Here is a 15,715-nt window from a genome sequence, read left to right on the forward strand (position 1 = left end):
AAAAAATAAGCTGACCTTGCTTTTTAACTCACTGCATGCAGCACCCAATGAGCAGCAATTTCGTGCATCTGTGTCAGGACTGTACTATCAGCCTCTCAATTACTATTTATGGAAGGAAGAAGAAAGTGACATAAGAACAAAAGCAGAGGGCAGTGCTGTGATCGTTACAGAGGGCAGTGCTGTGATGCACCAATACTCTGTCATGGAACAATAAGGCATGGGTTCCTGACCAAGGTTTACCAGTGGATGAGCTTCCAACCTCAATCATGCGTCAGGGAAAGTCACTAAGCAGAGGCTAGGCACTGCATGACAGGTTAGGAGAGATGGGAGAAAGCTTAAAGGCTCAATCACCCTGGATTACTTCTGGACAATGCTTGATGGATGACTCAAGAAAAATAATAGCAGAAATCTGACAGCAGATATTACCGCACACTAGGACAGGTACAGTGTCTGACGTGAGCATAAACTAAACAAATAGATCCAATTTTTTTAAACAAGAATAAGGCTAACAATGGCACTGGCAAGTCCAATAGTAACTTCTCTATCCTGTGCAATATATTTAAAGCTGCTTCAGTTAAATGACCATAGGGGTTCATATAATTTATCACTACAGTAAGATAGTGTACTTGCCTGAGGCTGTCTCAGCCTCTTGGTCCTCTCTTAGTGCCCCAATGTTATCTGGTGTGCTGGAACTCCTAAAGTGCACTTTGAAATGATTAGAGAATTCATCACATGGTTGTTGCTTGATATGCCAGTGAACAATAATGTAAAATAAATCAGTTCCATTTTGCTGCTTTAAAAACTGGGACCAGAACAACTTTAAAAACTGAAATAGCCTTTCTGCACAAAAAGACACTTAAGATCAAAAAATGTGTCCTTCATTATGAGGTATAAAATTATCTGTGCATTTCTCCATATTCTACTTCATTATAAATCAGCATCAAAATATTACAGAAAATCATTTTTCAAGTGATGCATGCCTTTAGGGTGACCAATCTGTAATATTGGGTGGTTATACGTGCATTGCAACTAAAGCTGCTTCATACCTTCAAGTATTCAAAATACATACCCACAGTATCAAATAAACTTCTACAAAAATGGAATTAAAGTAGATAGCTCCAGTAGAAAAGCCAAAACTGGCACAGGATCAATAGGCCAAATGGCCTCCATCTGCGTTGTAATTTTTAGGATTTTAAATGAGCGGGAGGGATTTTTATTTTTGGATCTGCTACACTTAAGTGATACAATTCTGCACACAGTAGACTGTAGTTGACTATTAAACAAAGGTACAAAGATCAAGCCAGCAAACTAAGTGCCATTGTACGTGCTTACAGTACAGAACTTGCAGTGGCTATTGAGAAACCAGGTGAAACCTTCATCCATGCCTTTGTTAGAACCTGACTATTCCAATGCTCTCCTGGCCGGCCTCCCATCTCCCACCCTCCATAAACTTGAGCTCTCTTAAACTTTGCTGCCCGCACCAAGTCCCATTCTCCCAACATCCCTGTGCTCGATGACCTATATTGGCTCCCAGTCCAGGAACGCCTCAATTTTAAAATTCTCATCTTTGTTTTCAAATCCCTCAATGGCCTCGCCCCTCCCCATCTCTGTAACCTCCTCCAGCCCTACAGCCATCCGAGATCTCTGAGCTCCTCCAATTCTTGCCGCTTGCGCATCACCGTTTTAATCGGTTGTAGAAGACATATTATGGGAGGGGGGGGAAATCGGAGCCATCGTGGGAGGTTGGTGTCATCGGGGGGGGGGGGCCATGGATAGATCAGGAGGGTCGGAGGCATCAGGGTATCAGATATGGGGGTGGGGGTCACCCGATCGCGTGTGTGGGATCTCAACGGATAAGCTTGTTAGGCCTGGAGGAAGCACTCCTGCTCCTCCTGGCCCAAAGCAGTGCAATAAAGGCACTTACCTGTTGATCCGGGCCTTCTCACCTTTTCTTACGTGGCGAGAATCACCAGGCCTGGAAATCCCGACCCCCAGGAGTTAAAAATAAAAAGCTATTAAAATTGCCTTCGATAAGGTACCTCATAGTAGACTCATGACTAATGTGCAGTCAGGGGACAAAGAGCAGAATGGATAGCAAGCTGGCTACAAAACAGAAGACAGAGAATAGGGGTTAAAGGTAATTACTCAAATTGCCAAAAGGTGGGAAGTGGTGTTCCACAAGGATCGGTGCTGGGACCACTGTTGTTCACCATTTACATAAACGATTTGTGTAATAAATTGGATAGCCAGGTGGTGAAGGATAGAATACCAGAGCCAGGTCTTCAGTTGCTTCCAAGCCTTTAGTCACAGAGATCCAACATCTCTGTGAATAAAGATTCTTTATGCCCCACACCCTAGATAAGCTCTCATATAAATGGATACAAGAGAGTTCCCAATTGATACGCACCACCTGAATACAATTAACACTAATTGATATAAATCATATGGATACAATTAACAATTTGGATTCGGGAATCAGAAGTACAATTTCAAAATTTACGGACGGCACCAAATTGGGGGGTATAGTTAAAACCGAGAAGGACTGGGACAAAATACAGGAAGACATTAATAAACATGCAGAATGGGCGTGTAATTAGCAAATAAATTTCAATTTAGATAAGTATGAGATATTACATTTTGGTAGGAAGGATAAGGGGGCCACATACTGCTTGGATAATAAGAGTCTAAATAGGATAGAGGAGCCGAGGAATCTGGGGATACAGATGTACAAATCACTAAAAATAGCGATGCAGGTTAATAAAGCCATAAAAAAGGCAAACCAGGCACTGGGGTTCATTTCTAGAGGGATAAAATTGAAACGCCAAGAAGTTATGTTAAACTTGCATAAAACCTTGGTTAGACTACACTTGGAGTACTGTGAACAGTTCTGGTCTCCATATTATAAAAAGGGTATAGAGGCACTAGAGAAGGTGCAAAAAAGATTTACTAGGATGATACTAGAACTGAGAGATTGTACCTATCAGGAAAGATTGAGCAAGATGGGGCTCTTTCCTCTAGAAAAGAGAAGATTGAGAGGTGACCTGATAGAGGTCTTTAAGATTATAAAAGGGTTGATAGAGTAGACGTAGAGAAGATGTTTCCACTTGAGGTAACCAGAACTAGGGGCCATAAATATAAGATAATCATTAATAAATCCAATAGAGAATTCAGGAGAAACGTCTTTACGCAGAGAGTGGTTGGAATGTGGAACTCGCTACTACAACGAGTAGTTGAGGTGACTAATATAGATGCATTTAAGGGGAAGCTTGACAAACACATGCGGGAGAAAGGAATAGAAGGATATGCTGATAGGGTTAGATAAAGTAGGAAGGGAGGAGGCTCGTGTGGAGCATAAACACCGGCATGGACCTGTTGGGCCGAATGTTTCTGTGCTGTAATGTAATTCTATGTAAAAATGGAAGCACTCAGCTTCCTCAAAAGATTTCACTGCCTCCTGAGAGCGGATTGGTTGCCCGCCCCTCGACCCACCTCAGATAAAACCGGAAGATTAACCCCTGGTCTCCATATTATAAAAAGGATGTAGAGGCATTGGAGAAGGTGCAAAAACGATTCGCATGGATGATACCAGAATTGAGAAAATATACTTATCAGGAAAGGTTAAACAGGCTGGGGCTCTTTTCTCTAGAAAAAATGGCTGAGGGGTGACCTTATAGAGCTCTTTAAGATAATGAAGGGGTTTGATAGGGTAGAGGTAGTGAAAATGTTTCTAGGTGTGGGGGAGTCTAAAACTAGAGGTCATAAATATAAGGGAGTCACTAATAAATCCAATAGGGAATTCAGGAGAAACCTCTTTACCCAAAGTGTGGTAAGAATGTGGAATGCGCTACCATAAGGAGTAGTTGAGGCAAATAGCATAGATGCATTTAAGGGGAAATTAGATAAGCACATGAGGGAGAAAGGAATAGAAGGGTATGCTGATAGGTTAGTTGAAATAGGGAGGGAAGAGGCTCGTGTGGAGCATAAATGCCGGCATAGACCAGTTGGGCCGAATGGCCTGTTTCTGTGCTGTAGACTCGATGTAATAGTTAGTCCATCTGCATAATCACCCACAGCTTCAGTGCAGATTTGGACATATGCGGGGGGTGGGGGGGGGGGGGAGAGCAGAAAATTGTAGTGCAGGTGAAAATTAAAGGAGTGAGGAATTGGAAAAATAGGGGAATAAAAATCCTTCTAACCTTTGGAAAGATTCAAAAGGCATCTCAATCCATTGGCAGCCTTTGCCAAGGCTGAAGGGAAAGAGGACTAAAACATGACAGGCGAAAATGAAAGAAACGAAAACTTAAGGTGCAGGCGTGAGTTTGCAGGTATGTGATGGAATAGCCCAGTACCTGACCCTTGACTGATAGCTATTCAAGTGTAGGAGGTGCTGCATGAACTGGTTGTAAAGAAGGTGCCCTGTTTGCCACTCCATGGGATCATGCACATGGATCATTATTGTAGCGTGCCTGGAATGAGGTGATGGTAGGTAGCAGGCACAGTTGACCATTACAGTCACTTAGCTGTGCCAGCCCTATGCTGCAGGTGTCCCTGTAGCAGATGGCTAAAGATCTGTCTCCACCTCTCTGCTGACCCAGACCCTGTGAAGACATTTCGTCATGGTCACTGCCAGATAGGTACAATGGTGTTTGCAGATATAGTTGGTGGCATCTTGGGTGTGGCTAGTTAAGTTCTGCTGACTGTTGATCAACCTGCTATGTCGTCTTTCATGCAATACCACTGAAAGCTTGACATACTGTGCTTTTGAAGAGCCATTCAGCATTACTGTTAGTCACGCCTTCACATGGATCTGTGCTGTTGGAACTTACCTCCAGAGTTGGAAGCTCTGCATACCATATTCCTCTATGTACATCTCTGTCTGTACATGCAGGTATGAGGGTACCAGCAGGTGGGCACAGAACACCTTTGATGCAGCCTGACCTGCCGGCATCCTTCCACTGGTTTTACTCTTCCTCCTCTTAAAAAGCTCACATATGTGGAAATTCACATTGGGAAACCTATTAGTGGCTCCAATGGAGCAGTAGTGGTGGGGGGGGGGGGGGGAAGGAGTGACAAGTTCCCATAAAGGCTCATAAAAGCCTAAGTGGCAGCAAGAAATATCAAATTGATTGTGAAAAACAATCCAGAAATGGCCTCCAAACTGCCAATTGATTTTTACTGTTCCGTTTAAATGAACTTTCATCTACAGGTGGTCCCTAGCAACCCCAGACACCCAATATATATGGGGGTGGTTTGCCCATGGCACCCTGAACACTCAAAAGTCAGAAAATACTGTGCAGAATGAAGTTATGTCAATCCACTCTCATTTTAATATTTAAATGAGAATCCTGTCTGAAATTTTGACAGAAATGGACATGATGAGCAAACAGGGCAGAGACATGGGTCTATTTTTGCATTCCATTACTCTCTTTGTCCATCATTTTATGGAGCAAACGGACATCTTCGTGGTGCCCTGCAGTATGAACCTTGGACCTTCACCTTGCTTGCTGAATAAAACAAAAATTATCATGTGTGTCATTACAGTGATCCAGGTTCTAATAAGAGGCAGTTGCATAGTTAACTACATACCTTTCAAATCTTGATTAACACTGACACTGTGATTCAGCTTGGGTGATAACTTTTCAAGTCTTTTAAGAAGCTCCACCTGTTGTTTGGCTAATTCTTTCTGTTCTTGCAATATCTTTGAGTTAAACTGGTTCTCCTTCAAATTCACTAATTCTTTCAGATATTCTTTGACTGCCTTTTTGAACATGGAAAATAATTTTTTTAAATATACATACATAAAGGCAAGTAGGAAAACTGTTAAAAACAATAGGTTTGAATAGTGCTTTACAGCATTAATAACAAATCTGTTCATATGAAAGTCCACCTTTACAATAAAAGGGTTAAAATAGTGGACAATGGAATTTCATACGAGCATGCTAACATGTTAATTACTCATATCATGTAGCACAGTTTCAACCCAAAAGAATGTAATTTTCAAGAAACACAGAATCCATTTCCTCATTGCACAACCAAACCCTTTCTTTGTGCCACCATCACCTCTATTTGCAGATTTGGCCAGTTAGATAAACATTTCTAAGAATATAACCTATATACTCTTCTTTAATTTACAAGTTACATAACCAGAAGGTAAATCATTAAACTACAAGTCACTTTAGAGATTAAGATAGAGAAGAATAGTACGTAACACATGATTTTTCACTGGTGGTGTTTAAAATCGGTAACTAGTTCTTGTGTCTGCTTTTGTCATTTCTCTTTTATTGATACTTTATTTAGCTGATTTTTTTTCTATTTCTTTGTAATGCCTTTCTTGTGTGAATTTAATGCTCATCAAAGTGAGGTGCTGTTAGCACAGGGGAATGGAACATTCTGTTTCAGGTGCCCAGTGTCAGCATCAAGGCAAACCAAACCCATTCGACCCTGCAAAGTCCTCCTCACAAACATCTGGGGACTTGTGCCAAAATTGGGAGAGCTGTCCCACAGACTGGTCAAGCAACAGCCTGACATAGCCATACTCACAGAATCATACCTTTCAGCCAACGTCCCAGACTCTTCCGTCACCAACCCGAGGTATGTCCTGTCCCACCAGCAGGACAGACCCACCAGAGGTACAGTAATATACAGTCAGGAGGAAGTGACCCTGGGAGTCCTCAACATTGACTCCGGACCCCATGGCAATCTCATGGCATCAGGTCAAACATGGGCAAGGAAACCTCCTGCTGATCATCCATCTACCGCCCTCCCTCAGCTGATGAATCAGTCCTCCTCTATGTTGAGCACCACTTGTAGGAAGCACTGAGGGTAGCACGGGCACAGAATGTACTCTGGGTGGGGGACTTCAATGTCCATCACCAAGAGTGGCTCGGTAGCACCACTACTGACCGAGCTGGCCGAGTCCTGAAGGACATAGCTGCCAGACTGGGCATGCAGCAGGTGGTGAGCGAACCAACACGAGGGTAAAACCTACTTGACCTCGTCTTCACCAATCTACCTGTCGCAGATGCATCTGTCCATGACAGTATTGGTAGGAGTGACCACCGCACAGTCCTCGTGGAGACGAAGTCCCGTCTTCGCACTGAGGACACCATCCAATGTGTTGTGTGGCACTATCACCGTGCTAAATGGGATTGATTCAGAACAGATCAAGCAGCTCAAAACTGGGCATCCATAAGACGCTGTGGGCCATCAGCAGCAGCAGAATTGTATTCCACCACAATCTGTAACCTCATGGCCTAGCATATTCCTCACTCTACCATTACCAACGAGCCAAGTGATCAACCCTGGTGCAATGAGGAGTGCAGAAGAGCATGCAAGGAGCAGCACCAGGCGTACCTAAAAATGAGGTGCCAACCTGGTGAAGCTGCAACTCAGGACTTTATGCATGCTAAACAGCTGAAGCAACATGCTATAGACAGAGTTAAGCGATTCCATAACCAACGGATCAGATCAAAGCTCTGCAGTCCTGCCACATCCAGTCGTGAATGGTGGTGGACAATTAAACAACCACCAGGAGGAGGAGGCTCTGTAAACATCCCCATCCTCAATGATGACAGAGTCCAGCACGTGAGTGCAAAAGACAAGGCTGAAGCATTTGCATCCATCTTCAGCCAGAAGTGCCAAGTGGATGATCCATCTCGGCCTCCTCCCGATATCCCCACCATCACAGAAGCCAGTCTTCAGCCAATTCGATTCACTCCACATGATATCAAGAAATGGCTGAGTGCACTGGATACAGCAAAGGCTATAGGCCCCGACAACATCCCGGCTGTAGTGCTGAAGACTTGTGCTCCAGAATTAGCCGCGCCTCTAGCCAAACTGTTCCAGTACAGCTACAACACTGGCATCTACCCGACAATGTGGAAAATTGCCCAGGTGTGTCCTGTACAAAAAGCAGGACAAATCCAATCTGCCCAATCACCGCCCCATCAGTCTACTCTCAATCAACAGCAAAGTGATGGAAGGTGTCGTCGACATTGCTATCAAGCGGCACTTACTCGCCAATAACCTGCTCACCGATGCTCAGTTTGAGTTCTCACAGGACAACTTGGCTCCAGACCTCATCACAGCCTTGGTCGAAACATGGACAAAAGAGCTGAATTGCATAGGTGAGGTGAGAGTGACTGCCCTTGACATCAAGGCAGCATTTGACCGAGTGCGGCACCAAGGAGCCCTAATAAAATTGAAGTCAATGGGAATCAGGGGGAAAGCTCTGCAGTGGCTGGAGTCATACCTAGCACAAAGGAAGATGGGAATGGTTGTTGGAGGCCAATCATCTCAGCCCAGGACATTGCTGCAGGAGTTCCTCAGGGCAGTGTCCTAGGCCCAACCATCTTCAGCTGCTTCATCAATGACCTTCCCTCCATCATAAGGTCAGAAATGGGCATGTTCGCTGATGATTGCAGAGTGTTCAGTTCCATTCGCAACCCCTCAGATAATGAAGCAGTCCGTGCCCGCATGCAGCAAGACCTGGACAACATCCAGGCTTGGGCTGATAAGTGGCAAGTAACATTCGCGCCAGACAAGTACCAGGCAATGACCATCTCCAACAAGAGAGAGTCTAACCATCTCCCCTTGACATTCAACAGCATTACCATCGCCAAATCCCCCACCATCAACATCCTGGGGGTCACCATTGACCAGAAACTTAACTGGATCAGCCATATAAATACAGTGGCTACAAGAGCAGGTCTGAGGCTGGGCATTCTGCGGCAAGTGACTCACCTCCTGACTCCCCAAAGCCGTTCCACCATCTACAAGGCACAAGTTAGGAGTGTGATGGAATACTCTCCATTTGCCTAGATGAGTGCAGCTCCAACAACACTCAAAAAGCTTGACACCATCCAGGACAAAGCAGCCCGCTTGATTGGCACCCCATCCACTACTCTAAACATTCACTCCCTTCACCACCAGCGCACTTGTGGCCGCAGTGTGTACCGTCCACAGGATGCACTGCAGCAACTCGCCAAGGCTTTTTCGACAGCACCTCCCAAACTCGCGACCTCTACCACCTAGAAGGACAAGGGCAGCAGGCACATGGGAACAACACCACCTGCACGTTCCCCTCCAAACCACACACCATCCCGGCTTGGAAATATATCGCCGTTCCTTCATCGTCGTTGAGTCAAAATCCTGGAACTCCCTTCCTAACAGCACTGTGGTAGAACCTTCACCACACGGACTGCAGCGATTCAAGAAGACGGCTCACCACCACCTTCTCGAGGGCAATTAGGGATGGGCGATAAATGCCAGCCTCACCAGCAACGCCCACATCCCATGAACGAATTTAAAAAACTTCCAGATTAGATCTAAATGTAAGCCCATGCCCACTAGGAATTGGGTTGAGAATGTCCAAATTGATTTCACATAGGGCCCTTGCAACCAGCAAATGGAAGGAACTTTCATCCCATCAATTTGGCTTGAATTCAAAGCTAGGTCTCAGAGATACAAAGCTGTGTCTAACCCACTGCATTCTCCAGGCTCCTTTCTTTTTGTATTTTTAGCATGTTCTAAGGTACCATTGGTACAACAAAAATGCACATCAAGATAAAAAATAAAAACTGTTACCGTAAGATCTCACTGTAGAAAAACACCACATCTCTAATTTAACTTTGCAATACTGGCACAGCACATTAACCCAGAGACTGCCTACTTTGATTCCCAATCTCATTTTTTTTTCAGGAATATTGGTCAGCATTGGTAAATTTAAATATTCTTCCCATAGAAATAAGTTATACCAAAGTAGTGCAAAGACTGGAGAGGAGAACTCTGCAACCCAAATGTTAAGGTCAGCTTGGAACATGGCCAGGATGAATCATTGGTCATCTTGAACCAACAGAGTCAGACAACAATGCTTAATAAAAGCATGTAGCTTATTCCAAACAGCCATCTTACAGATAAGAGCAACAAAATAATTGTCTGGACTGGTGAATATCCTTTCTTCTATTTATGTAGGATGCTAACTCCTTGGGCGATGGCAAAACAGAGAAAGAATAGAGGAGGTGAGAGGATAGGGAGAAATGATCAAACATTCGCAGAGCAAAAGTAAAGGCAAAATGAAAACCCTGAACTTTAGAAAATTGCAATAAAAGCAGAAAATGCTAGAAATGCACAGCAGGTTATTTATATTGCAGAGAATGATAAGTGCTGATCTACTGCTGTGCATTTCTAGTATTTTCAATTTTAGAGCAGAAGTAAAGCTTTTAAACCATATTATTTTTATCTAAAATGGTTACAGCAAAAAATGTCTGACATCTGAATAGCAATAGTACGGTAATATTACAGTTTGTTTCTGTATTATGATATATCACATTTTTAAAATATGTAGCCCTGGAAACCTGGAATTCCTTGGAAGTGTCAACTGTCTAAGGTTTAATGGTTATCCAAATTGTACTTAAAAGTGAACATAGTTCCCGATTCAGAAAGATTTCCTCATCTATTAAATTTGAGTTTGTACTATATTCCATAATTTTTCTAAAGACATTTGTAGACTTTTTCCTAAAAATAGATGCCATTGGAAAATAGCATTTCAACAGACCTTTGTGAAGTACAGTGATGATTGGTTTTAGGTGTGGATTATGCTCCATAGAAGTGGAGTACAATAAAGAAATGTCAGATTTTTTTTACTTGCATGATATCATGAAAATATCTAAGCATGTCACTGACCTCCTGTTGTTCCCTTTGCTCTGTTAGGGCCTGCTGCAGTTGGTTTCCCAGTTCCTCCAGTTTCCCACTGGTTACAGTAGATGCACGAGTCTGATCTGGAGATACTCCATTTTTTGAAGGGGTGGACAGTGATTGAGGGGAATGGTTTGGTGGTAGTGGAGTGGAGAGACTTGAGGACATCAGAGCTCCAGCCTGTGATAAGCAATGTGACTGTGAGACAGAAGAGGTTGGAGTAGGAGTGCATGATGGAGTGGAGGAAGAGATAAGGCAACCATTTTTTGTTTTACAGTCAGAGTTAGATTTGTGATCTGAAAAAAATAAAGCAGAGAAATAAATAATATTATGCATCAATTGCTATCATGCACTTATGCTAGTTCAAAAGTGGTAAACGTGGCACCTCCAGCATTCGTCTCAGTCACTGTTTCTGCTGAAGAGCTGGAAATCTCATACTAATATTTTGTAGATATCAAAATTAAGTTGAAGTTGGTCAAGTTTAGCCCTTCCTTTGAGGACATCACTTGAAAGTACAAAATTTCAGTTATGGCTTTGAAGTTATTCAGTGGGAAGATAGCATACAGGTACTTAACTTGTTTGAACAACATTTATTTAAATGGGTTAACATTCCTATTAAAAATGGAAATTCAGAATAATGTGACAGCATAATTTTAAGGCCCATGATCTAACAAGTGTAAAAAGACTGCAGGTTCAAATTGCTACAGTTGTTCCGTTCTTCAGGATTTTGGGCTCATGTCAAATGAACTGTCAGGAACCCAGCACTGTCAGTAATCTTTTACTTGTGCTATGGCTGTTGAATATGTCTTCCAGGCCTTTTAAGCTGATGTTGAAGTGACCTAACTGGTGCTTTTGACCCATGGAATTTTTTGAGTGATACGAGCTGGTGCAGGTATCAAGGACAGATCTAATGTGAAAAATAATGAAACATTTTTAACAGCGTGCTGTAGCTTTTGATGAGGACAGCTGGTTCTGCACGTGATTCCCTAACGGCCCTGCAGCATGCGCTCGAAAGGAGTCGGATACCAATCCACACTGGCGAGTGGAGTACTGAGCAATGTCACTCTTTCTTCTAAGATTGCGTTCCAGTGAGTCGAATAAGTATGAGAAGCTTCATGGGATAGTTTGGAACTGATCACACACTTCTGAAAATTGCAAAATGTTGAAAAACAATACAAGAGCCATCCATGGTTACCTCTTGCCAGAAAAGACCAAAGTTTTGAAAGTGGACGGTGGCACCCACTGGAGCCAACTCATGGAATGTTTTGAATGATACTAGCTGGCACAGATATCAGGGATGGATTTAACCTGCAAAATAATAAAAAGTTTGCAATAGGATGCTGTAGCAGTCCAGGAACACAAGTATTAAAAGTCAATCTCAAGCTCAACTTCAGAACAGGCAGATCGACTGATTTGCTAAACACTGCTCCTGCTGTTTTGAAAAATGATCTGATGGCCTTGACTCTCACTAACCCTGTATGCCCTCTTAAAAATTCCATTGCAGCACTTCACTATGCTCAGATTCAGACAACAGTAATGGTCCTTAGCCCCCAAATACAAAGCAAGCAAGCATCACAAAAGTTCACCTTTCCTCCCTTCCCCATTTTCCACATTCGGCCCTCAGGCATCATTACACTCCCTATTTTCTCCAGCTTTGGGGACCTCAGGGAGTGTTCTCTTCCTGCTCCAGCTTCAGGTCTCAGGTCCTGCTGCACTCCCTTCTGTTCCAGCTTTGGAGCCTATACCCCACTCTTGGACGTCACAGATGTTCAATTCCAGCACCCCACCCCTCTAAGTCCTACCCGTGGCCATGCCCTCAATTTTGCTTTCACCCACTTATGTTGCAGCATTTTCCAAATGTTCCACTGCTGATCAGGGCCACAACTTCAGATCCAGCATAATCAGGTCAACAGAAATACTATCTGCTGACGCAGGGTAGAAGAATCCGCTGCTCCCTCTCAAGTCAAACAACAGTTCCTTTCCAGTCCCTGTCCCAGTGCTTGCTGTTCTTTTCCAGCACAGGTACCAACCTTCCAATCCCTCCCAACCTAAATCCCCATGGGGTGCGACTGGTCATCGGCAGTAGAGCGAAATGGGCACTAGCGCACCTGCAGCTGGTTTTAGACTGTACCTGACCTTTTTATCCGTTGACTTCAATGAAAAATAAAATCGGGCTTGCTGATTCCTATTGCCCGTTTCACACTATTGCTGATGACCAATTTCACTCCCCTTCCCCCTTACCTCTAAGGCCAGGCTCCAGCCCTCAGTTTGTATTTGACCCTCTCGTGCTACAGCACCTTTTGCACTCTGCTGCTCGACACACCCGCAATCTCTCCCCACTTATCTTAGATCCCCACCTCCAACCAGATACATTTTGGCTCTCATCTTATTGCATGGTCTATCCTTTAAATAATGTAAAAATACAAATTCAGCAAAGTCAGTACCAGAATATGTGTGAGGTGCAAATAGACATAAGGCGAAACATACAGAAGAGAGAGGTGACAGATGAAACGGCAGACTTACAGAAATAGCAAAAACACAAAGAGTGACAAAAGACAAACAAGAACAACAAAGAAAACGTGAGAGAATCATACAGAGAGGAAAAGAACATAAGATAAACAAAAAACACAGAGAAGGACATAGAGGCCGGGGTTCTCCACTTTTGTGCTCACCAGCCTAGGATTTCTGCCCATTAAAGTGAGTGAGCAGAAAATCACTGGCTGTTGAGCATAGAAGCAGTAAACCTCGTTCTCTTCAACTCTAATTCTCACGGGCCAAGAGAAGCAGTTACAGGGAGAGAAGCAGATTTTTTATTTTTTATGAGCAAAGCCACAGGAGATCAAGTAGCATGTCTGTTAATATTCATGTGTCAGAATCAAAATGAAATACAACTTTACTACATTAGAAACAAAGAACAGATGGGAATTTCCAGCTTGTGGCAATAAAATTACATATGTTACAGAGATTCATCCGACAACATGACAATGATGATAAGAAGGAAAACAATTCGTACTTGGAAGGAACTAAATATACACCAACAGCTTTCGGCAAGATTTCACTACTGTTTTCCAATTCTTAGTCTATCAGCAATGAGAAGACAATTGCATGAATTGTTACTGACTCAATTACATTATTCCAAAACTTTCAACTGCAACAGAAATTACAGGGGAAATTTCTGATTGCATTTTAAAAATATTACTATCTAGGGCATAGATACTTATTACATTATAGGATGCAAACTTATGCAAGTCACAACATGGGAACTGAATCACATAATTTACGGTTCTTCGCCAATACTCCTCTGATGAATATACCCCAGGTTAATCGTTACTAAATCAAAACGTAAAAATTGCAGACCATATAGGAGACAGAAATCAGATCTGTTCAGTTCTAAGCTTAAGCAAGGCAACAATGAGTAAAATCATTCTAGACTGAGCAAATATTAAAGAAACATCAACTTATGTGAATGTTTAGTTGATATAATGTATGTACTGAAATATAATTATACAAGTGGGGGAGGGAGGGATTTCCTCTGCATTCTATATGTGGTGAAATCATGAATGCATTTTTATTAAGAATGTACTTACAATTTCACTATACCTAGCATACAAAGGAAATCTTCCCCATGTATACACCTGGTATGTACTGAAATATGAAATGCTAACCTCTTTCGCTTCCAGATGCTGATTAATTTGTTTTGCAGATTTTCTTTTGATTCCACTTTTTTCTCATTGTGTACTCTCTTTATATTTCCTTTTTCCCATTGTTGCTCTTTACCCCTTTTTCTTCACCGGACCCTCAGCCCACCCATCCTCTTACACACCTCCTGAGGAAGGTCACAAACATTTTGATGACTGCTACCAATATCACAGGTGTGATTACCCAACAAACGGGCACTTGTGTTGAATGAGAAAGTCACGGTAATTTTTCTTTCCTGAGTTTGAACATTCTATCATCTTGCAAAATGGGTGCGTAACTGATAAAACTAATATTGGAATCCACTGGATTGTATTCACCATCAAGTTAAAAAACAATTATCCTGATTGAGGTTGAAAGCAGAATGTACCTTGATAATTATCTTCATCGGTTGAGAAACTTCTCCCTTTTAGTCCAAGCTCTGATCCAGAGGCCGATCGCCATTCATTATCCTCAGCATCTGAAGAATCCTTTTGCCTTCTATGATGCTTCTTGTGCTTCTTTCTTTTCTTTTGCTTTTTCCTACGTCTTTCTTCGTCTGAAGATGAAGTGTGTTCTTGCTGTTCCTGTGGTAGAACTGGTTTAGGAATAGGCTTTACAAACTGCACGTTGGGTCTGGAAGACAAAGTTGGAGAATGTAGGGTTAGCAAAGGATGGTATCTACTTTTTTTAGTATTTACCTCTCTCACAGAAGTATCCCCAATGATTCAGTTGTTAAGTACACTACAAGAAGGTCCCAAGTTTAATCCCAGGTCTATGCTGAATTAAATGACCTCAGCAGTATGATATTACCATTCTTAGGCTAGGGAGAGGCAAAAAAAAAGTCAGGTTTTCATTCAAGCGCTTTCTAATATTGTTGGAATGTGCACCCATGTGGACGTCAGGTGTAAACAGAATCAGGCTCAGCAGTGATGACCCACATGCCCAAGTAGCCTGGAAACACTCACTGTCTGCACTCACACTTGAAGACTGGCCACTTGGGCAAGCTATCCGAGATGCTGGTAACCGTGTAACTATACCTCAACATTAGGCAGCATCTTCAGGAGAGAAGGGAAGAGAATTGAGGAGAAAAAAAAAATCCAAATTCATCAACTGCTATTACAAATTTTAAGAAAGTCCCATAGAACACACTGGAAACATGATTAAACAGTAGACAGGGACAAATACAGAATTCTGGCTGTCCTTCAGGGAAACCTTTTCATATTCAACTCGTACTCAGATAAAGATTTAATTGTAGCACTCAGTTTTGATCTCAAAGCACTCATTAAGAACTGAAGAGTCTTTGACAGAATATTCATTGTTGCTCTTTCTCTTTCCCAGTCAC

At 42.6% G+C, this 15,715-nt stretch overlaps 1 protein-coding gene across 1 annotated transcript in view; it reads right to left on the reverse strand.

Annotated features, from left to right (window-relative positions):
- The window catches only part of LOC137322767 (von Willebrand factor A domain-containing protein 3B-like), a 207,923-nt gene that overhangs the window by 47,632 nt on the left and 144,576 nt on the right, over positions 1-15,715 (reverse strand). The window contains exons 26-28 of the mRNA XM_067985798.1: positions 14,762-15,006; positions 10,684-10,991; positions 5,587-5,758 (exon numbers count right to left, since the gene is read on the reverse strand). Of these exons, the coding sequence (XP_067841899.1) occupies positions 5,587-5,758; positions 10,684-10,991; positions 14,762-15,006 (725 nt within the window). The remainder of the gene's footprint in view (positions 1-5,586; positions 5,759-10,683; positions 10,992-14,761; positions 15,007-15,715) is intronic.

Source organism: Heptranchias perlo, chromosome 6 (assembly GCF_035084215.1).
Source record: "Heptranchias perlo isolate sHepPer1 chromosome 6, sHepPer1.hap1, whole genome shotgun sequence".
Taxonomy (NCBI): Eukaryota; Metazoa; Chordata; class Chondrichthyes; order Hexanchiformes; family Hexanchidae; genus Heptranchias; species Heptranchias perlo.